At 41.4% G+C, this 24180-nt stretch overlaps 1 protein-coding gene across 1 annotated transcript in view; it reads left to right on the top strand.

The window, feature by feature from the left end:
• LOC138096918 (zinc finger protein 665-like) overlaps positions 1-24180 on the top strand; it is a 39783-nt gene that overhangs the window by 2688 nt on the left and 12915 nt on the right. Inside the window, exons 2-4 of the mRNA XM_068993156.1 lie at positions 2035-2161; positions 8410-10608; positions 11112-11322. Of these exons, the coding sequence (XP_068849257.1) occupies positions 2035-2161; positions 8410-10608; positions 11112-11322 (2537 nt within the window). The remainder of the gene's footprint in view (positions 1-2034; positions 2162-8409; positions 10609-11111; positions 11323-24180) is intronic.

The raw sequence follows: 24180 nt of genomic DNA, 5'->3' as shown, positions 1-24180 counted from the left end.
AATGGTGGGATCTGAGCGATTTGTTAGAGTGACAGAATTTACTCCCCAGGGTGACTGCAGCCATGAAATTAAAAGACGCTTACCCCTTGGAAGAAAAGTTATGACCAACCTAGATAGCATGTTGAAAAGCAGAGACATTACTTTGCCAACAAAGGTCCATCTAGTCAAGGCTATGGTTTTTCCAGTGGTCATGTATGGTTGTGAGAGTTGAACTGTGAAGAAAGCTGAGCGCCGAAGAATTGATGCTTTTGAAGTGTGGTGTTGGAGATGACTCTTGAGAGTCCCTTGGGACTGCAAGGAGATCCAACCAGTCCATTCTGAAGGAGATCAGCCCTGGGATTTGTTTGGAAGGAATGATGCTAAAGCTGAAACTCCAGTATTTTGGCCACCACATGTGAAGAGTTGACTCATTGGAAAAGACTCTGATGCTGGGAGGGATTGGGGGCAGGAGGAGAAGGGGACAACAGAGGATGAGATGGCTGGATGGCATCACTGACTCGATGGACATGAGTCTGAGTGAACTCTGGGAGTTGGTGATGGATAGGGAGGCCTGGCGTGCTGCGATTCATGGGGTCACAAAGAGTTGGACACGACTGAACTGAGCTGAACTGAAGGTGGACACAGATCTTTCTCTAACATGCTGTTCTATTGATGACAAGTTCATCTGTGTAAAGTCTTTAAGATAATGCTTAGTGTGTAGGAATTGGTGAAACACCTGTCGTCAGTGTGATGATGTCATCATATTCACAATGTGTGTTTTTTAAAAGTCAGTGTGTTTTCATGTTCATCGCAGCACTATTTATAATAGCCAGGACATGGAAGCAACCTAGATGTCCATCAGCAGATGAATGGATGAGAAAGCTGTGGTACATTTACACAATGGATTATTACTCATCCATTAAAAAGAATCCTTTTGAATCAGTTCTAATGAGGTGGATCAAACTGGAGCCTATTATACAGAGTGAAGGAAGCCAGAAAGAAAAACACCAAAACAGTGTACTAACATATATATATATGGAATTTAGAAAGAAGGTGATGCTAACCCTGTATGTGAGACAGCAAAAGAGACACAGATCTATTGAACAGTCTTCTGGACTCTGTGGGAGAGAGTAAGGACAGGATGATATGGGAGAATGGCATTGAAATGTAAAATATCATATGTGAGACAGATCACCAGTCCAGGTTTGATGCATGATACTGGGTTTTTGGGGGTGGTGCACTGGGATGACCCAGAGGGATGGGATGGGGAGGGAGGGGGAGGGGGGGTTCAGAATGGGGAACACATGTATGCTCATGGTGGATTCAAGTCAGTGTATGGCAAAACCAATACAATATTGAAAAGTAAAATTAATTAAAAAATAAATAAAGTCACTGTGGACTTTGTCATCTCTGAAGACACCAGTCATGCTGTAAGTCATCTAGATAGTGAATGCCACTCAGTCGTGTCCGACTCTTTGCGACCCCACGGACGGTAGCCTAGCATGCTCCGCTGTCCATGGGATTTTCCAGGCAAAAATACTGGAGTGGGCTGCCATTTCCTTCTCCAGTGGACTTTCCCAACTCAGGGATCAAACCCGTCCTTCATTGAAGACAGACGCTTTACCATCTGATCCACCAGGGAAGCCAAAGTAAAATTAATTAACTAATTAAAAAATAAATAAAGTCACTGTGGACGTTGTCATGTCTGAAGACACCAGTCTTGCTGTAAGTCATCTAGATAGTGAATGCCACTCAGTGTGTTGAATGTTAACACTTCTGCATAGACTGCCCAGGATTGGTTTTAATTTCTGTATTTTTCATGTATTGTCCACATACATGACAAATTCATGTTGATTGCAGGATATTATAATCTTAGGAAAAAGAGGAAATTATAAATTAGATTGCAGACCAACAGTTTGCTTCAAGCAGCTTTTAAAGTATCTATCAGAGTATTACTTCATCTGAATTGAGCTTTACCCCTCTCACCTCTTCTCATTTTGTGTGAAACTAAGAATCCTCCTCGGGGCCCATTGGTGAAATGTGTTTTCATTTCAGGCACAGTTGAGCTTCAAGGATGTGTTCATAGATTTCACTCCTGAGGAGTGGGAATGCCTAGACCCTGCCCAGAGGACCTTGTACCAGGATGTGATGGTGGAGACCCTCAGCAACCTGCTGTCTGTGGGTGAGGATTACTTCCCTCTGAAGTGGGGATCTGCCCTGGGGTACCTCTGCATGTTCCCTCTTTACCTTTTGAGATCTCCTGTTTTTCTTGACCTTTCTGACTCACACATGTAAAGCTTGCTGATTAGCATCAGGAGTTTAAACTTGACTTTCCTTCAGGTGACCTGCCCACTGTGTGATGCACAAGGAGTTTCTCCGCAGCTCGAGTGTTTATAAAGCTGATTTCAAACGTTGAAATCTCCAGTTGCCTGCTTTCTAGCCCTGTGTTCTTGGTTCAGTAGTTCTTAGGCAGGAACTAGATACCTGCTGTTCCCTGTGCATTCAGAAGGCGGCAGAGAGTAAATTCATTTGAGAAGTATTTTTCTGTCCGTTTGTAATGTCCTCACTCCTTGGCTGACAAAAGAGTTGCATTCTACACCTGCCAATGCAGGAGAGACAGGTTGGATCCTTGGTCTGGGAAGATCCCACATGTCACAGAGCAGCTATGCCTGTGTGCCTCAACTACGAGCCAGCACTCTAGAGCCTGGAAGCTGCAACTCCTGAGCCCACATGGGACAACTACTGAAGCCCGTGCACCCAGGAGAAGCCGCAGCAAGTGGAGCCCGAGCACTGCGACTGGAACGTAGCCCCTACTTGCTGAACTTGGACAAAAGACCAAACAGCAATGAACACTCACCTGAGCCAAAAGAAATGAATACACCAATGTATGAAAAATAACAGATGTATTTATTTAAAAAAGAGAGAGAGAAAAAAAAAAAAAGAGAGAGAGAGAGGTTGGATCCTGGAAGAAGCCACAGTATATGGCATTACTTCCGAGTAGGAAGTTCTGTTTCTGATCTGAACGTTATCTCCATTCTTGTGGCACAAGGAAGAAGACCCCTGGATTGTGGAGAATGAGGTACTAATAGCAAACATCCAGATGAGTGGGAAAGTATCCACAGTGTGATCACAGGGCAACTGTCACAAGCACAGGGAGGAAGCCACACCGTTCATGGGGTTTGGGAAACTCTCTAAGTGGGAGAGTTCTGTGAGAAAACAGATGTTTAATGTTTGTGAACTCTCACAGGAGATTTTTCTTCTCCCTAACTTACAGCTCTGTTCTTTGACATGTGAAATGTACAGCACTCTCGAGGGGTGCTATAGCACCCACGGAGATGAAAGCAAGATATATATATTTTTTTTGGCCTGTACTGGGTCTTTTTTGCTATGTGGTCTTTTGTCTATTTGAGACGAGAGAGGGCTACTCTCTAGAGCGGGAAGCTGGTTACTCATTGTGGTGGCTTCTTTTGTTGTGAAGCACAGGCCCTAGGCACACGGGCTTGAGTAGTTTTACCACACAAGCTCAGTATCTGTGGATCATCAACTTAGTCTCCGTGACATCTGAGATCTTCCCAGAACAAGCATCAAACCCATATCTCCTCCATTACTAAGCGAATTCTTACCAGGGAGCCACCAGGGTGTTAGGGAAATTAAATAAATAGTCGTGTTTTGGCTTCAAGACAAAGCAGTGCATTCCTCTGACCTTGCTTCTAACCTGCATGGAAACTGCCTTGAGTCTGAACGTCCTGACTGTCTCCTGTGAGTACAAGTCTTGCAGCACCATAGATAAGATAAAGGACAAATCTTGAGATTGTTCAGTCTATACAGAGGCCCTTGCCAACCAAGCCCCAGGCTTAGCACCATCCAAGTTGGCTCCTGGATCCTTCTTTCTGCCTGCTGCTGCTAAGTCGCTTCAGTCGTGTCCGACTCTGTGTGAACCCATAGACGGCAGCCCACCAGGCTCCCCCGTCCCTGGGATTCTCCAGGCAAGAACTGTGGAGTGGGTTGCCATTGCCTTCTCCAATTCTCTCTGCCTACCGTGAGGTAAATAAAGGTAACTTAGAACTGCAAAAAGAACTATGCGATTTGTGAGGATGATTATCCATATTACAATGTCGTATTATATTTCGCTGATCAAATCTTCACTTTTTAAGTCGACTCTCTTTAGCCAGCTCCAATAGTGTCCCCATACTGCCCTTTCTCTCTCCATTCTTTGTCCTGTTGTGGCCTTACAGCCCTCCCAACCCCTCTGTCTCCCTCTCCATCAGCTGGTCCCCTTCTAACGGCCCCAGTCCCTGAGCGGGGAGGGGGAGCTCAGGTTCCCCCACTCAGGCAAGTTTGTTAACCCCTTTAGATACTTGTGATCAAAGACCCCCATCATCCTGGAGAGACGTTCCAAGATTTTTATCAGTCCTTCTGTCCCTGTTATCACAGTCAATTTGAGTACTGTTCAATCTGTATTGTAGCCATAAAGCTGTGACTATAGAAAGGAAAGATAACTTGTTTGATACAGGATGGCCATGATGTTGTTTAGACTCTGGAGAAAACTGGTTAATATGATTTTTTTTTTTCTTTTGAAAGTGCAAAACCAGTTCTTTTTACATGCGGAATTAAAAACAGCAAGCTTGTTAAAAAGACCTTCCGAAAAAAAAGCTGAAAGTTAACCTTTGCCAGAGCTTCCCAGATGACTCTAGTGGTAAAGAACCTGCCAGCCCCTGGGGAGACACAGGAGACGTGGATTTCATCCCTGGGTAGGGAAGATCCCCTGAGGAGTGAATGGCAACCCACTCCAGTATTCTTGCCTGGAGAGTCCCATCATGGACAGAGGAGCCTGGTGGGCTAGAGTCCATGGGGTTGCAGGGGTTTGGACAGGACTGATGCGAACTTGCATAGCATGCCACTTTTGCATGTCCTTGAAATACGTAACCCATTTTTCCAGAGATTTCAGTCTTGGGCAAATTAGAATTTTAAACCATGGGGCAGGGGGTGGGAAGAAAAAGGTGAAAGAGACTTTAAATCTCAAGTAGGAAAGTATGAGAACTCTCATGTCTGTCGATCTGCATTTATGTTTGTCTCAACGTGTGTCTTTGTGTTTGAATAATATTGCTGAGGTTAATTTGTAAATGAGCTCTAATTCAATTGTTTTTTTTTTTTAAAGTAAGCACTTTCAAATCAAACAATTACAACAGAAATTAACCTAAATGAATTTCAGGTTCACATGAATTGGGAAATATTCAATATTAAATATCTAGTATTAACGTTTGTTTGCTAATCTAATAAAGATATGTCTTGTGTCTTCAACATTGTCTAATACTTTTATTGTACCTAGGTTTAATATTAAGCAAGTTTGTCAACAGTTAAAGTAACTTGAGTGAGGAAATTTTTAAGGAAAGAATGCAAATGCAATTGGAGCTTTTAAATAAACTCTGTTAAGATTGATTATACTAAAAAAAAAAAAGAATGATTATACTAAAAAAAAAAAAATGATTATACTTTGAAATGTCTGTCTAAAATAGTCTCTCCAGGTTTGAATAACCTGAACTCCTGCTGCTGCTGCTAAGTCACTTCAGTCGTGTCCAACTCTGTACGATCCCACAGACGGCAGCCCACCAGGCTCCCCCGTCCCTGGGATTCTCCAGGCAAGAATACTGGAGTGGGTACCATTTCCTTCTCCAATGCATGAAAGTGAAAAGTCAAAGTGAAGTCATTCAGTTGTGTCCAAGTCCTAGCGATCTCATGGACTTCAGCCTACCAGGCTCCCCTGTCCCTGGGATTCTCCAGGCAAGAATACTGGAGTGGGTACCATTTCCTTATCCAATGCATGAAAGTGAAAAGTCAAAGTGAAGTCATTCAGTTGTGTCCAAGTCCTAGCGATCTCATGGACTGCAGCCTACCAGACTCCTCCGTCCATGGGATTTTCCAGGCAAGAGTACTGGAGTGGGGTGCCATTGCCTTCTTCAACCTGAACTCCTAGGGTTGTGCTAAACTAAGTAATGAAAGTTCATTGAATAGGTCATTTCCAAATAAAATAAGATTCTGAAACACAGATTACTGAAAACTTATTTCCTCTTACAGACAAACTAAAGAGATTTTGGACTATTAATGAATACGTTTGGTGCCACCCTGAGACATTCTCTATAAGAAAGCAGATATTCTTAGACATTATCACTGGTATTTATGTTCACCAGTCTACAAAATGCTAAAATATCTGATAGCTCATGGTTGCTTAAGGAAAGTAAGACGTGTGTTTTTAGTAAGAAAGGTATGAGAAATGTGGGCCAATCACCTTGCTTTGTCCCCCCTGGTTAATTTGTCTCAGGACCCTCCCCTTGGGTACACAGGCACACCCTGGATCTTGAAGTAAAGGCTTCTCAGAGGAGCAAAACTCATTATGGCCTGGACTGACCTCTGACTTTTAACTCCAAGGTGCCTTTCTGCACTTCTGTATTGTCTCCTGTATCAAGACAGGGTGTTTTCCTTTCTTTGTCCTTGCTATGATTATTCCCTTGAATTAAGAGACAAACCAGCTGTTTACCTGTTTTTTTTGGCTGTAAGTTCCTCAACCTGAGCCCACCTATCTCTTATCTCAGGGCATGCAAAGAGGAGGGTAGCTGATTGTAGATGTCCAACCTGCAGCCTATCCAACTCCTTCCTCAAAATTACATTTTATTAAGGAAAATGGAAAGTACTTCTGACTTACAGATGGCTGTTTCTAAATGAACAAAGTGATTTTGTTTTTTTTTTTTAAAAGAGAAGTTTCATGGAAACTGGACTCCAAGAAAAGAGATCCCAAAAGGCAAGGTCTTTATATGTTCTGCAACAATCTGTCATTTGACTCCTGTCAATTTTGTTGCTTGACTTTGAGTAGCATGTGATGATGTATTTCAAAGGTATTTACTTCCCCTTGTCCCCCTCCTGTGGTAATTAGTGCTGTTAGGTGGCACTAAAAAAAAAAAAAAAAATTAAATAAAATTTATTTGTTTTTGGCTTTGTTGCTTCAGGTCTTTGTTGTTGCTTCACGGGATTTTCTTAACTTGCAGTGAGCAAGGGCTACCCTGTAGTTACAGTGCATAAACTTGTCATTCTAGTGGGTTCTCTTGTTGCAATGCGTGGTCTCTGTGTTTGCTCAGTAGTTGTGACTCCCCAGCTCTACAGTGCAGAATCATCATGTGTGGCCTACAGGCTTAGTTGTTGTCAGGCACGTGGGAGTTTCCCGGATCAGGGATCAAACCTGTGTGCCCTGCACTAGCAGGGGGATTCATTACCTCTGAGCCACAAGGGAAACCCCAAAGCTTGTTCCTTCTCATATATCTTGGAGCCAATGAACTGGGTGAGTTTAGGTTACTGTGTAGATAGGGAGTTGATGTACTGAATGATTATTGTGTGAGTAGAGAATTTTTCACTTACAATATAATTGACATGAACCACTTGTTAATGTCATAAGATGCCTATATGTCTATCTACTGATAGATTTCTAAGAGGTCTTTGGAAAAGTGTTTATTTTTTTATTTTTAAAATTATTTTAGGGAATTCCCTGAGAGTCCAGTGGATAGGATTCAGTAGTTTCACTGCAGCTAACCTGGATTTAATCCATGGTCAGGGAACCAAGTTCTCAGAAGCAAAAAAAAAAAAAAAATATATATATATATATATATATATATATTGTTTACAGAATTCTTTATTTTCTCAATGCATTATTTGTTGAACAGTTACTAACTGCAATTTATTTTTCACATTATTCATTAGAATGCTTCTTTTGCATTGTTTACCATTCCAACGTATTGCCTGTTTGATGCTTGTTTGCTCAGTTGCTCAGTCCTGACTCTTTGTGATCTCATGGACTGTAGGTTACCAAGCTTTCCTATCCATGGAATTTTTTTAAGGCAAGAATAGTGCACTTGGTTGGGATTTCCTGTTCCAGGGGATCTTTCCGACCCAGGGATTGTATCCCCCTGTGCCGTGTCTTCTGCATTGGCAGGCAGCTTGTTTACCACTGAGTCACCTCTCTAGTCCTGTATGTTCTTTACCATTTAAATATATATAAATATGCATAAAGTGTGTACAATATACCGTTAGTTTCTTCTCAATTATGAGACAGCAGTGTGTTTAGTACAAAGTAGGATGAGTTTTGAGGTCATGAAGGGAAAATATGTTTTCTTTGAGAACTGACATGAGTTTGCATAAAATGAATGTTTTCTGATTGTGTTTGAAACTACACTACCCTAAAATTAATTGAATTACATATGATCATTCTGTTTTAAAGAGTTCTATTCCTTTAGTGTTCTATAGTTTGAAGATCATCTTTGCGAAGGTTCATAATTCTGTTCAGGATGAATATGACTTTTGGTATAAAAGTCATGTGTTTGACAAGAAATAATTTATTTATGAATTGTAACTAATAGAATGTCTGTGGTTCTCTATGTCTTGTAGATATGTCTCATATAGATATGATCAAGGAATTACAGGCAAAAGCAGACAGTGGGAAAGGGGAAATTTTTCAAAGAGTGATGTTTGGAAGAGCTGAAAGCCTTGAAAGCAAAGATTTTCACCTCAGGAAGATCCAGGAAAATATGGATGATTTTGATTGTCTCTGGACAGATGATGAAAGAAATGACAAAGGATTGTCTACATCCCATAACAAAAACCTCACTGATGGAAGAGATCATCACAGTAGAAGTGATGCAGAAAATGGAACTTCTGAAAGGCACGGATCAAGCTTTCAGGATGAATTGCAGATGATGCAATCTGAAGGGATAATTTTTGAATGTAGTCAAGTTGTGACAAACGTCAGCGCCTCAGGTTTATCATCTCAGAAAACTTGTAATGTCTCCAAAGGCTTTTGTCATAAAGATGAGAATGCTGTTATGCATCCTTCAGAACTGTTACCAGACCATGAAACACAAAATAAAAGACCTTACAGATGTAATGAGTGTGGCATAACCTTTCTTCAGGACTCAGAACTCATCAGACATCAAAGAATCCATACAGGAGGAAAACCATATAAATGTGCTGTGTGTGGCAAGGCTTTTAATCAAACTAGAAAACTTGCAGTTCATTGGAGAATTCATACTGGAGAGAAACCACATAAATGTGATGTGTGTGGCAAGGCCTTTAAGCAAGCTGCAAAATTTGTAATTCATTGGAGATATCATATGAGAGAGAAACGATATAAATGTGATGTATGTGGCAAGGCCTTTAGTCAAACTGCGAACCTGGCAGTTCATCAGAGAATTCATACTGGAGAGAAGCCATACAAATGCAATGCATGTGGCAAGGCATTTAGTCATACTGCAAACCTTACTGTTCATCAGAGAGTTCATACTGGAGAGAAACCATATAAATGTGATGTATGTGGCCGATGCTTTACTCAAAACTCACAACTTGCAGTTCATCAGAGAACTCATACGGGAGAGAAGCCATACAAATGCAACGTATGTGACAGGGCGTTTAGTCATACTGCAAACCTCAGTGTTCATCGGAGACTTCATACTGGAGTGAAACCATATAAATGTGAAATATGTGGCATGGCCTTTAATGAAGCTGCAAAGCTTGCAGTTCATCAGAGATTCCATTCGGGAGAGAAACCATATAAATGCGATATATGTGGCAGAGCCTTTAGTCAAACTGCAAATCTTTCAGTTCATCGGCTAATTCATTCTGGAGAGAAACCATATAAATGTGATGTATGTGGCAAGGCCTTTAATCAGACTGCAAAACTTGGACGTCATCAGAGAATTCATACTGGAGAGAAACCATATAAATGTGATGTGTGTGGCAAGGCATTTAGTCATGCTGGAACCCTTGCTGTTCATCGGAGAGTTCATACTGGAGAGAAACCATATAAATGTGATGTATGTGGCAAGGCTTTTAATCAGAATGCAAAACTTGGCCTTCATTGGAAAATTCATACTGGAGAGAAATCTTATAAATGTGATGTGTGTGGCAAGGCGTTTAGTCGTCCTGGAAACCTTGCTGTTCATCGGAGAGTTCATACTGGAGAGAAACCATATAAATGCGATATATGTGGCAAGGCTTTCAGAGTAAGCTCAAACCTTGCTGTTCATCGGAGAGTTCATACTGGAGAGAAACCGTATAAATGTGACGTGTGTGGCAAGGCCTTTAGTCAAGCTGCAGGCCTTGCAGTTCATCAGAGAATTCATACTGAAGACAAACCATATAAATGTGATGTATGTGGCAAGGCCTTTAATCACACTACAAGACTTGAACTTCATCAGAGAATTCATACTGGAGAGAAGCCGTACAAATGCAATGTATGTGACAAGGTATTTAGTCACACTGCCAACCTTACTGTTCATCGGAGAGTTCATACTGGAGAGAAACCATATAAATGTGATATATGTGGCAAGGCTTTCAGAGTAAGTTCAAACCTTACTGTTCATCAGAGTGTTCATACTGGAGAGAAACCATATAAATGTGATGTGTGTGGCAAGGCGTTTAGTCATACTGGAAACCTTGCTGTTCATCGGAGAGTTCATACTGGAGAGAAACCATATAAATGTGATGTGTGTGGCAAGGCGTTTAGTCGTAATGGAACCCTTGCTGTTCATCGGAGAGTTCATACTGGAGAGAAACCATACAAATGTGATGCGTGTGGCAAGGCGTTTAGTCGTAATGGAACCCTTGCTGTTCATCGGAGAGTTCATACTAGAGAGTAACCATGTAATTATGGTATATATGCCAAGGCTTTCAGTGTAAGTTCAAGCCTTGCTGTTCATCAGAGAGTTCATACTGGAGAGAAACCATATAAATGAGATATATGTGGCAAGGCTTTCAGAGTAAGCTCAAACCTTGCTGTTCATCGGAGAGTTCATACTGGAGAGAAACCATACAAATGTGATGTGTGTGGCAAGGCCTTTATCAAGCTGCAGGCCTTGCAGTTCATCAGAGAATTCATACTAAAGACAAACCATATAAATGTGATGTCTGTGGCAAGGCCTTTAATCACACTACAAGACTTGAACTTCATCAGAGAATTCATACTGGAGAGAAGCCATACAAATGCAATGTATGTGACAAGGTATTTTGTTATACTGCCAACCTTACTGTTCATCGGAGAGTTCATACTGGAGAGAAACCATATAAATGTGATATATGTGGCAAGGCTTTCAGAGTAAGTTCAAACCTTGCTGTTCATCAGCGTGTTCATACTGGAGAGAAACCATATAAATGTGATGTGTGTGGCAAGGCCTTTAATCAGACTGCAAAACTTGGACTTCATCAGAGAGTTCATACTGGAGAGAAACCATACAAATGTGATGTGTGTGGCAAGGCGTTTAGTCGTAATGGAACCCTTGCTGTTCATCAGAGAGTTCATACTAGAGAGTAACCATGTAATTATGGTATATGTGGCAAGGCTTTCAGTGTAAGTTCAAGCCTTGCTGTTCATCAGAGAGTTCATACTGGAGAGAAATGTTATAAATGAGGTTATGTGGCAGGGCTTTCAGTGTGAATGCAAACCTTGCAGTTCATCAGAGAATTCATACTGGAGAGAACATTACAAATATAAAAATTGTGACAAACCATTTAGGCAGAGTCATCCATAACTCATCATCAGGCAGTTCAGATAGGAGAGAAACCATATAAATATGATGTATATGACCGGTGCGTTACTTGAAATGATGAACTTAGAAACCGTTGGAGAATTCATACTAGAGAGAAGCATTAGAAATCTGATAGTTGTGAGAAACATTTTAGTGTAAATGTCGTGAGTGTGACAAAGCCTTTAGGTCAAGTGGCCAGGCCTTATAATTCATCAGAGAATTCATAGTGTATAGAAAACATACAAGTGAAATGAATGTGTCAGAGTTTCTAGTGCATGTTCAGGATTAACTGCCCATTAGGCAGTTCATACATAAGAGAAACCACATAAATGTTATTTATGTGGCAAACCCTTCAGTCACAAGAAATGACATTGCAGATCATCTGAGAATCCGTTCTGCAGGGAAAGCTTACACATGTAGAGAAAGCAGTAAAATATATCAAATTTTTGACCCTCAGAAAATTCAAACTGGAGGAAAACTACGTACATGTGTTAGGTGTGGGAAAGCTTTGATTATCTGTTCATCCTAACACACCATCCGTTAATTTTTTTTCTTTTTTTACAAGATTGTGATGGTTTTTGGTGTACATCAACATGAATAGGCCATAGGCATACATATGTGCCCACCCGCCTGAACCCACCTCTCTCCTGACCGTATCCCTCCAGATTGTCCGAGAGCACTCGGACATCAAACTCCCACTGGCTCTTTTGCATATGGTAATATATATGTTTCATTGCTAATCTCTTAAGTTCTGCCATCCTATTTCTTGTTTTTTTTTTTTAATAGGTTTTCCTTAGCGTTGCTTTTCTATCCACATGTTATGACCCAGTTTTAATGTTTAGTTTACGTTTCTTTCCTGCTTTACACTAATAAATACATAAGTCAGTGGGTTATTTTGAGACTTTAGTAACATTAAAATGCACGTAGACGATGACAGGGTACATAGTAGGTGCCCTGTAAATGTAAAGAAAGACAGTTCCTTTAGGACTTGAGTTCAGTCAGATAATACACATAGAAACATTTACAAATAGTGCCAAGTTGATAATTTTGGTGAAAAAAATTCTAGTCTCTTCTTAAGACTGTATATTTTACAATGTGCTGTGTTGTCCAAAACTGACATATTTTTCAGAAACAGAAAACAAAGAAATGAGAGAAAATATATTACAATTTTTCAACAAGAAGTAAGTTGCCTAATTACCGTCAAGTGATCATATAGTAATTTGACATTCCATTACATTAAAGTATTCGCTTAAGTATTATATATTCTGATGTAAACAACTTTTTCTCATATAAGTATTTGAAGCTTTGTCATCCTAAGCATGGAACAGAAAGTTTTATAAAGAAGTATGTATTTCTCATTAAAAGTTTTTTTCTCTCTTTAATAATCTTTAAAATTCATTCTTGGCTATGCTAAGTCTTCATTTGCTGGCTTCTTTCTCTTTTTACAGCAATCAGGCTATGAATTCTCCACATAAACTTGGCTGGGGTATGGTTGGAGACTGGCATTTTGAGGCTTCTTTTGGTCAGTCCAGAAGACTCAATGTCTCTTTGGTTTTTTGGCTGTACTGAGCCTTTTTTTTTTTTTTACTGTACGCGGGATTTCTCTAGTTGCAGCAAGCAGAAGTGACTTTCTAGTTACTTGTGTACAGGCTTCTTATTACTGGAGTTACTGTTGTTGCAGAGCACAGGCTTTAGAGCACAGGCTCAGTACTTGTGTTGCACGGGCTTAGTTGCTCCGAGGCATGTGGCATCCTCTCAGACCAGGGATCATACCTGGGTCCTATACATTGGCAGGTAGATTATTTACCACTGGACCACCAGGAAAGTGCTACTCATTGTCTTTTAACTGGGCACTATGTATGTTAATACACTGCCAAACAAAATTCGGGTCATCAACCAATAACTGGGAAATCTGAAACCAGGAGAGACTCCCCCAAACTTCTCTAGACTTGCTGAAGACGTGGATGTATCCAAAAGACCCATCCTGAAATACCAAGGCCAGAATGTCCAAAGCATAGTATGGTGCCTGCTTTTCTCAATCCAGCATTCCCTTAGAGTGCACTTTCGCTGGGCCACTGCAGTGACTAATAAGTTTGATCCTTGAAGAAGTGGAATGTCAAGACATTTTTCTCCTTGGAAGTGTTAGTATGAAGTAGCCCTTTTTAAGAGTTGTGTGTTTCACATTCTGTCTTGTCAGTTCAGTTAGTTCTGTCACTCAGTCGTGTACGCCTCCTTACGACCCAATGAATCCCAGCACCCCAGGCCTCCCTGTCCATCACCAACTCCCGGAGTTCACTTAAACTCATGTCCATTGACTCAGTGATGCCATCCATCCATCTCATCCTCTGTTGTCCCCTTGTCCTCCTGCCCCCAATGTCTCCCAGCATCAGAGTTTATTCCAATAAGTCAACTCTATGCATGAGGTGGCCAAAGTACTGGAGTTTCAGTTTTAGCATTAGTCTTTCCAATGAACACCCAGGACTGATCTCCTTTAGAATGGACTGGTTAGATGTCCTTGCAGTCCAAGGGACTCAAGAGTCTTCTCTAACACCACATTTCAAAAGCATCAATTCTTCAGTGCTTAGCTTTCTTCACAGTCCAACTCTCACACCCATACGTGACCAGTGGAAAAATCATAGCCTTGACTAGACGGACCTTTGTTGGCAAAGTAATGTCTATGCTTTTGAATACGCTACCTAGGTCGGTCATAACTTTCCCTCAATGGAGTAAGCATCTTTTAATTTCATGGCTGCAGTCACCATCTACAGTGATTTTGGATCCCGGAAAAGTAAAGTCAGCCACTGTTTCCACTGTTTCCCCATCTATTTGCCATGAAGTGATGGGACCGGATGCCATGATCTTTGTTTTCTGAATGTTGAGCTTTAAGCCAACTTTTTCAGTCTCCTCTTTCACTTTGATCAAGAGGCTGTTTAGTTCCTCTTCACTTTCTGCCATAAGGGTGGTGTCATCTGCATATCTGAGGTTATTGATATTTCTCTTGGCAATATTAATTCCAGCTTGTGCTTTTTCCAGCCCAGCATTTCTCATAATGTACTCTGCATATAAGTTAAATAAGCAAGATGAGAATATACAGCCTTGACGTACTCCTTTTCCTATTTGGAACCAGTCTGTTGTTCCATGTCCAGCTCTAACTGTTACTTCCTGACCTGCATACAGATTTCTCAAGAGGCAGGTCAGGTGGTCTAGTATTCCCATCACTTTCAGAATTTTCCACAGTTGATTGTGATCCACACAGTCAAAGGCTTTGGCATAGTCAATAAAGCAGAAATAGATGTTTTCCTGGGACTCTCTTGCTTTTTGGATGATCCAGCAGATGTTGGCAGTTTGATCTCTGGTTCCTCTGGCTTTTCTAAAACCAGCTTGAACATCTGGAAGTTCACGTATGCTGAAGACTGGCTTGGAGAATTTTGAGCATTACTTTACTAGCATGTGAGTTGAATGCAGTTGTGCAGTAGTTTGAGCATTCTTTGGTATTGCCTTTCTTTGAGATTGGAATGAAAACTGACGTTTTCCAGTCCTGTGGCCACTGCTGAGTTTTCCAAACTTGCTGACATATTGAGTGCAGCACGTTCACGGCATCATCTTTCAGGATTTGAAACAGCTCAACTGGAATTCCATCACCTCCACTAGCTTTGTTTGTAGTGATACTTTCTAAGGCCCACTTGACTTACATTCCAGGATGTCTGGCTCTAGGTGAGTGATCACACCATGGTGATTATATTGGTCGTGAAGATCTTTTTTGTACAGTTCTTGTGTGTATTCTTGCCACCTCTTCTTAATATCTTCTGCTTCTGTTAGAGCCATACCATTTCTGTCCTTTATGGAGCCCATCTTTGCATGAAATGATCCCTTGGTATCTCTAATTTTCTTGAAGAGATCTCTAGTCTTTCCCATTCTGTTGTTTTCCTCTATTTCTTTGCATTGATCGCTGAGGAAAGCTTTCTTATCTCTCCCTGCTATTCTTTGGAACTCTCCATTCAGATGCTTATATCCTTCCTTTTCTCCTTTGCTTTTCGCCTCTCTTCTTTTCACAGCTGTTTGTAAGGCCTCCCCAAGGAGCCATTTTGGTTTTTTGCATTTCTTTTCTGTGAGGATGGTCTTGATCCCTGTCTCCTGTACAATGTCCCAAACCTCCGTCCATAGTTCATCAGGCACTCTATCTATGAGATCTAGTCCCTTAAATCTATTTCTCACTTCTACTGTATAATCATAAGGGATTTGATTTAGGTCATACCTGAATGGTCTAGCGGTTTTCCCTACTTTCTTCAATTTCAGTCTGAATTTGGCAATCAGGAGTTCATGATCTGAGCCACAGTCAGCTCCCGGTCTTGTTTTTGTTGACTGTGTAGAGCTTCTCCATCTTTGGCTGAAAAGAATATAATAAATCTGATTTCGGTGTTGACCATCTGGTGATGTCCATGTGTAGAGTCTTCTCTTGTGTTGTTGGAAGAGGGTGTTTGCTATGACCAGTGCATTGTCTTGGCAAAACTCTATTAGCCTTTGCCCTGCTTCATTTCATCTTCCAAGGCCAAATTTGCCTGTTATCCCAGGTTTTTCTTGACTTCCTACTTTTGCATTCCAGTCCCCTATAATGAAAAGGACATCTTTTTTGGGTGTTGATTCTAAAAGGTCTTGTAGGTCTTCATAAAACCATACAGCTTCTTCAGCATTACTGGTTGGAGTATAGGCTGGATTACTGTCATATGCTCAAAATTCTCCAAGCCAGGCTTCAGCAATATGTGAACCGTGAACTTCCAGATGTTCAAGCTAGTTTTAGAAAAGGCAGAGGAACCAGAGATCAAACTGCCAATATCCGCTGGATCATCCAAAAAAGCAATAGAGTTCCAGAAAAACATCTATTTCTGCTTTATTGACTATGCCAAAGCCTTTGACTGTGTGGATCACAATAAACTGTGGAAAATTCCGAGAGAGATGGGAATACCAGACCACTTTACCTACCTCTTGAGAAACCTATATACAGGTCAGGAAGCAACAGTTAGAACTGGACATGGAATAACAGACTGGTTCCAAATAGGAAAAGGAGTACGTCAAGGTTGTATATTGTCACCCTGCTTATTTAGCTTCTATGCAGAGTACATCGTGAGAAACGCTGGACTGGAAGAAACACAAGCTGGAATCAAATTGCCAGGAGAAATATCAATAACCTCAGATATGCAGATGACACCACCCTTCTGGCAGAAACTGAAGAGGAACTAAAAAGCCTCTTGATCAAAGTGAAAGGAGAGTGAAAAAGTTGGCTTAAAGCTCAACATTCAGAAAACGAAGATCATGGCATGCGGTCCCATCACTTCATGGCAAATAGATGCAGAAACAGTGGAAACAGTATCAGACTTTATTTTTCTGGGATCCAAAATCACTGCAGATGGTGACTGCAGCCATGAAATTAAAAGACGCTTACTCTTTGGAAGGAAAGTTATGACCAACCTAGTTAGCATATTGAAAAGCAGAGATATTACTTTGCTGACTAAGGTCCATCTGGTCAAGGCTATGGTTTGTCCAGTAGTCATGGATCGATTTGAGATTTGGACTGTGAAGAAGGCTGGGCGCCTAAGAATTGATGCTTTTGAACTGTGGTGTTGGAGAAGAGTCTTGAGAGTCCCTTGGACTGCAAGGAGATCCAACCAGTGCATTCTGAAGGAGATCATCCCTGGGATTTCTTTGGAAGGAATGGTGCTAAAGCTGAAACTCCAGTACTTTGGCCACCTCATGCGAAGAGTTGAGTCATTGGAAAAGACTGGTACTGGGAGGGATTGGGGGCAGGAGGGGAAGGGGACGACAGAGGATGAGATGGCTGGATGGCATCACGGACTTAATGGACCTGAGTCTGAGTGAACTCCGGGAGTCGGTGATGGACAGGGAGGCCTGGCATGCTGCGATTCGTGGGGTCGCAAAGAGTCGGACACGACTGAGCGACTGAACTGAACTGAACTGATGCACCTGATTTACATGAAGTGAATATAGAAAAATAAACATGTAAACTATTAGGAAATAAACTTCAGAACTAAGGTTAAAAGTGGTATCTCTTTTTGACCTTGGAGAATTCGTAAGCAATTTGTTTTTGATTATTTATTTATTATTGGCTGAACAGTTGTGGCTCAGGGGCTTAGTGGCTCCACAGCATGTGGGAATTTCCTGGACCAGGCATTGACCCCTCGTCTCCTGCATTGGCAGGCCGATTCCTTATCCCTGAGTCACCACGGAAGTCCGGAAATCATTGAGAATGCACACTACATGGTGGCATTTTTGTTTTTTTGTTTGATAAACTAGAAATTTCATAGATTGAATCCCAACTTTTTTGTTCTTGTTACTTTGAAGTCACTGAACGCAGAAGATGGAACCAAACCCAAAGTTTGGTTTGGATACTGGGACAGATGATATGTTATGAGAATGTTTGTTAACTGATGAAGCTTTCTAGTTGGAGCACTATAGACTTCCAATCTGATGGGAATTTCTCAGCCTGCCCAGACAGGCAGCAGAGGAAGCGGTTGTTTTTAAAGTCTAGAGGTATCAGTAGTCAAACATCGGAGAAACCACAGTGAGACTGTTTAACAAAACACTGAATGTTTACTCATGCTATGAATTTGTTATATTCCTTTTCCTGCTGTACAGATATGTTCCATTATTCTATCTGGCTGTTGAAGATGGTAGTAAATTACTATTTATCTGTTTTACTAAACAGAAAAGTTACTATTTACTATCTATTACCTAAGATATTTTTATACTAGCCTAACAGTAATGTTTAGAAATATTTAATATTAATAAATACTAAATAGAAGTCTAGTTTTCGAAAGCATATTGAAATGTTGATGTAACATTATAGAATTAATAAATATGCTCCATATTTCATTGTCAGCTGTAGTAGAATTTCCTTTTACTTGAGTTTTTTTTTTTTAATACTGTGATGGGTTTTGCCATTCCTCAACATGAATCAGCCATAGGCATTCATATGTCCCCTCCCTCCTTCCCCACCCTATCCCTCCAAGTTGTCACTGAGCAGTGGCTCTGGGTGCTCAGTCATACATCAAACTCCCACTGGCTATCTATTTTACATATGGTAATACATATATGTTTCAATGTGATTCTCTCAAATCATGCTGCCCTATTTCTTTTGTTTTTTCAAGTTTTTCCTTAGCATTATTTTGTCTGTCCAGATGTTGTGACTGAGATTTAAAGTTTAATTTACATTTTTTTTCTGCCTTACACTAACTCATACATAAGTCGGGGGTTATTTTGAGACTTTTGCAATGTGGAAATGCACATAAGACAATGACAGGGAACATAGTAGCTACCCTATAAACATGAAGACAGTTCCTTTAGGACTTGAGTTCAGGCAGTTAATACACACAGAAATATTTATAAATAGTGCAAAGTTGGTGATAATTTTGGTGAAACTAAATTGTAGTGTCTTCTCAAGATGTTGTTTTGTAGTCTGCTTTGTTGTCCATATCTGACAGAGCTTTTGGAAACAGCAAAGCAAAGAGAGAAGAAAAATTAAAACTGCCTGATTACCGTCAAATGATCATCTAGTAATTGTTGACATTCGGTTACGTTGAGGAAGTATTCACTTACGTATTATATATTATGATGTAAACAAGTTTTTCTCAAAAGTATTTGAAGCTATGTCATCATAAGCATGGAACACAAACAGTTTCTATAAAGAAGAATGCAGTTCTCATGACAGGAAATTTTTTCTCTCGTTTAATAACTTTAAATTTTATTTTTGGCTGTTCTGGGTCTTCACTGTGCTCCTGGCTTTTGTCTCCTTGTGGCGAGCAGGGGCTATACATTCTGTAGATAAAATACATCAACATGGCTGGTTGGTTGGAGACTGGCATTCTGAGTCTCCTTTTTTGGTCAGTCCAGATCCCTCGATGTCTTTTTCCTTGGCTGTGCTGAGCCTTTTTTGCCGCGCGTGGGCTTTCTCTGGGTGCAGCAAGCAGGAACTGCTCTAATCGCTGTGCTGGCTCCTCACTGCTGGAGCTGCTCTTGCTGCAGAGCACACGCTTTGGAGCACAGGCTCAGTACTTGTGTTGCTCGGGCTCTGTTGCTCCAAGGCACGTGGTATCCTCCCAGACCAGGGATCAAACCTGTGTCCCATGCATTGGCAGGTGGATTCTTTACCACTGGACCACCAGGGAAGTGGCAGTGAGTGGCTTTCAACTGAGCAAATCCCAGTAACTTTCAACCAGGATCCTCCTGTGTCTTTTAACTGCTAATACCCTGCCAAATAAAATTTGGGGTCATCACCCCATAACTGGGAGATCTGAAAACCAGGAGAGACTTCCCTAAACTTACCTGGACTTCCTGAGGACGATGGGCCCAAGAGGCTGTTCGTGATTTACCAAGGCTACTATGTCAGAAGCTCAGAATGGTACCTGTTTTGCTCCAGCCTGCATTCCCCTCGGTGCATTGTCGTTGGGCTGCTGCAGTGAGTAATAAGCTTGATCTCTGAAGAAGTGGAATGCCAAGATATTTTTCTCCTTAGAGGTGTTATCTGAGCTGTTACTAAGAGCTGTGTGTTTCACATTCCAGCTTGTCATCCCTACACAGAGCCAGTTCTTGTTTATTTAAACTGCTTAAATTAATTCTAATTGCAGGAATAATTCTGGGTCCAGCCACTACCCCACTTCAACCCCCTCCCATCCCCAGCCCGGCCACCACACCAGGTTTCAGTTCCCATACTGAACTGCTTCAGCTTCATCAGCAGGAATCCTGTTAAGAGGAAACCTTTCTTTCCAACTCAATTATCCCACAGAATTTTAAGTTTTTACTTAAAACTGTTAAAGTTATGAGCAATCAATGATGCAACACAAGACGGGAAAAACCCTCATATACTTGTAAACCCTGACAAGTTTGTTCCTGATCGGCCCCCCTCGGCTCCCCTTGGCCCTGCTTGTCCCTGCTCGGCTCCGCCCCTCACATGCCCAGGCGCAGGCATGTGTCCCACCCTGCGCCCCTCACTCATCCAGGGGCAGGAGTGTGCCTTACGCCCCGCCCCTCGCTGAGGCATTCTTCTGATACCAATGGCTGAGGAGTCTCCAGTCTCTGCTTTGTCGCAAGCGATTCTACAGCCAATTCCGCAAATGGAGACTTGGTGGGTGCAGCCGACCACTGGAAACCTGAGGTACTTTTTTGTTTGTTCATTTTTGTTGTTGTTAAGCTGCGCCTGTCGCGTCCCCTCTCCTCCCTATCCGTGGTCTCCTGTCACTTCGCACCTCGCTATTCCTTGACCCCTTCCTCCAGCCCAAGTAAATTAAGTCGTTGCTGTGAGAGGCCCAGGTTCTGATTTCCTTTGGATGTAAAATCCTGAGGTAACACATACAGTGCACGAAATACGTAGTATTTCATAAGGAAAAAGTCATTTTAATTATGATGTGGCACTTGATAATTTTATAAGGATCAAATCCCGTGTTCGGGAACTAGTTTAGAATTTCAGCTTTGGGACCGGTGCTTGAGCTGAAGTTCTTTCTCGAGTGATAGGGAAGAGTATTACTGTGCTTTTTTGATTGATATGAGCATGGTAGTAAATTGACTGCAAAGACTCTTCATTTTAGGAGATTAGTTTCAGTGATGCTGGTTACTTGTATGAGCATTAGAATCAAAGAGAAAGATAAAATGGTCGCAGTGCTCAGTCAGATCTCTTTGAGATCCCCAGGGACTGTAGCCTGCCAGGCTCCTGCGTCCCTGGGATTTCCCAGGCAAGAATAGTGGAGTGGGTCTTTGTTACGTCGCTCAGTCCTGTCGGACTCTTGGCAACGCTATGCCAGTAGGCAGGGTTCCCTGCCCTTCACCGTCTCCGAAACTTGCTCAAACTCCTGTCTATCCAGTCGGTGATGACATCCAGCCATCTCATCCTCTGTTCTGCCTGCCTTCCATCTTTCCCAGCATCAGGGTCTTTTCCAGTGAGTTGGCTCTTCACATCAGTTAACCAAAGAATTCGAGCTTCAGCATCAGTCCTTCCAGTGAATATTCAAGGTTGATTTCCTTTAGGATTTGTTATGGAAAAATGAGAATCCAGTGTCGCAAAGCACACCTTGGAAGACACTCAAGACTGTGGAGTACAGTTTATTACCCTAGCAGGTCCAAGGGGAATCGCTTTCAAACAAGGACCCTGACATTTTTGAGAGACTCGGTTTTATACCCTCACTAAGTGACTGTTTACATGTTCGCAACTTTTTTTGATGTATATGATTTATTTTTACAACATGTAGGTGTAGGGAGAACTAACGAGGTTAAAGGGGAACAGTAATTATACTTCATGGGGGATATCTTCATTGTTAATCTAACCTGGGCAGCCTGACCTTAACTCCAATCTGTGCTATCTGTGGGGAGGGAGGTCTCCAAGGAGACTTGGTTTTACTTTAAAGATAGTTTCCTCATTCTTGGGCATAGTCAAGGCCCAGTTCACCTGCTGTCTTAAAGATGGCTGACAGGCCTCAAGGTGGAGTTCCTCCTGCCCTCCTCAAAGCAGCCCCAAAAGACTGATGGTCTTAAGGGACTCATCTTGCTGTACAAGAATCTGCTCCAGCACCACAATCCAAAAGAATGAATTTGTCTGTGTTCAGCCTTTTTGATGGACCAGCATTCAAAAAGCAAAACTTTGATTCTAATTTTTATATCATAGGCTCTTCAGATAAAACATTCAGTTGCTTAAGCACTGCATAAGAACATGATAAAATTTTTATTTTCTACTGTTCCCCTTACATAATTGTTGAGATGATCTGCAATGTATACATAATATTTAAATCATGAGTAATGTGATAGTGCCATTTAGCATGTTTTAAAGATACTCCACAAAAATGTCTCCTTACCTATTTACACCTCTCATACAGTGGTTACCATATGCACTGTTTTTGGTTAGATGCCACATCCAGACTCAATGGCAGTATGTTACGTGACAGGTTAAAGCAAAATCAGAAAACCCGTGAATTTAATTTGAAAATGTATATGATATTACATATTTTAGGAATTTGATATTTGGAGAGAAGAAAATACAGTCGACCCTTTGTATCTGCATAACCATGAATTCAATTGAAGCATAGAAAATATTTGGGAAAAAAATTCCATGATATTCCAAAAAACACAAGTTGAATTTGCCACTCATCTCAACTATTTCCATAGCACTTACATTATATCTGGACTTCTCTGGTGGCTCAGATAGTAAAGAATGTGCCTGCGTTAGAGGAGACATGGTTTGATCCGTGGGTGAGGAAGATCCCCTGCAGAAGGAAATAGCCACCCACTCCAGTATTCTTTCTTCCTTTGTGGCTCAGACGCTAAAGCATCTGCCTGCAATGTGGGAGACATGGGTTCAATTCCTGGGTCGGGAAGTTCCCCTGGAGAAGGAAATGGCAACCCACTCCAGTAATCTTGCCTGGAAATTCCCATGGACGGAGGAGCCCGGTAGGCTACAGTCTGTGGGGTCGCAAAGAGTCAGACATGACTGAGCGACTTCACTTCCAGTATTCTTGCCTGGAGAATTCCCAGGACAGAGGAGCCTGGCAGACAGAGGAGTCCGACTCCATGGGGTCGCAAAGAGCCGGTCACGACTGAGCAACTAACTTTACATTATTTTGAGTATAAAGACCTTTGTTGTCTGCCGGGAGCCACCATGGGAGATCCCACCCATGACAAGGTCATGCAGAAGAGAACTGTTAAGCAAGGCTTCAGAACTCAACGGGCTCCCTAGGCTTTCTCGAGCATCTACACCAAAATTAGAATCTGTCTGTTTTACTATTTCATGACTTTCACCAACTCCTCTGACATTAACAGGAGGCCATTCCTGACCACCTTTCTCCGGAGAAAATTAACTTAGGGCTATAGTTAATAAGTCTCTTGGACATGAGAGGAATATTTCAAATCAAAACCCCTCTGTTAGCATTCTAGCTTGCTTGGCAGGTATATCCCGACTTGCAGCTACACATGTGATTATTTACAGCCTCCCAACTGTGAGAGGCATGGGAAGCCTAAAACATAGAGCCTTTTAAAGAGTTAAAAGTTATTAGAGTAGTGCTGGTATAGGATTTCATTATTGGGTCAATGCTTGTTGCTAAGTTCCCATATCTCTAATCCACTGTGCACCTGGGAGTGCATTAGTTAACATAGCTGGAAAGTAAGAAAAACAAGTGTAGCCTTGAAATTAACCACATCAGACTTTTGAGCTAATTGGTTCTTTCTTGTAACTCACTGTACCTTTGCTCCGTGAGAAATGTAACTTGTTTAATACTTTCTGAGGCTGACATAGATTAGAAATATAAGAAAAAACACTTTGAGGGAAAATAAGTTTTCTGGTTGAACAGCCTTTATCCAGAGGGTCATAAAATGTTCACAGGCCTCCAAGACCAGAAGATAATGTACACAACATTGTCTATGGGAAAGATTTGCAGAAAAAAATCCTGGTTTCGATAAAGACAAAACAGATGTAATGTTTGGGCTGACTCTCTATGACTTTGCATCTTTCGTTTCCCTCTATGTACAAGTAAAGGTATAAAAGACCCTTTTGAAAATAAAAACAATGGGCCTCCTTTACTGAAGCAGCTTGGTCTCCTCCTATCAATCATTTTCCCTCTCTCCCTCCCTCCCTCTTTTTCAGGCTGAT

This window comes from Capricornis sumatraensis, chromosome 20 (assembly GCF_032405125.1).
Source record: "Capricornis sumatraensis isolate serow.1 chromosome 20, serow.2, whole genome shotgun sequence".
Classification (NCBI taxonomy): Eukaryota; Metazoa; Chordata; class Mammalia; order Artiodactyla; family Bovidae; genus Capricornis; species Capricornis sumatraensis.
The sequence above is the reverse complement of the archived record's forward strand: the minus strand, read 5'-3'. Positions and strand labels throughout refer to the sequence as shown.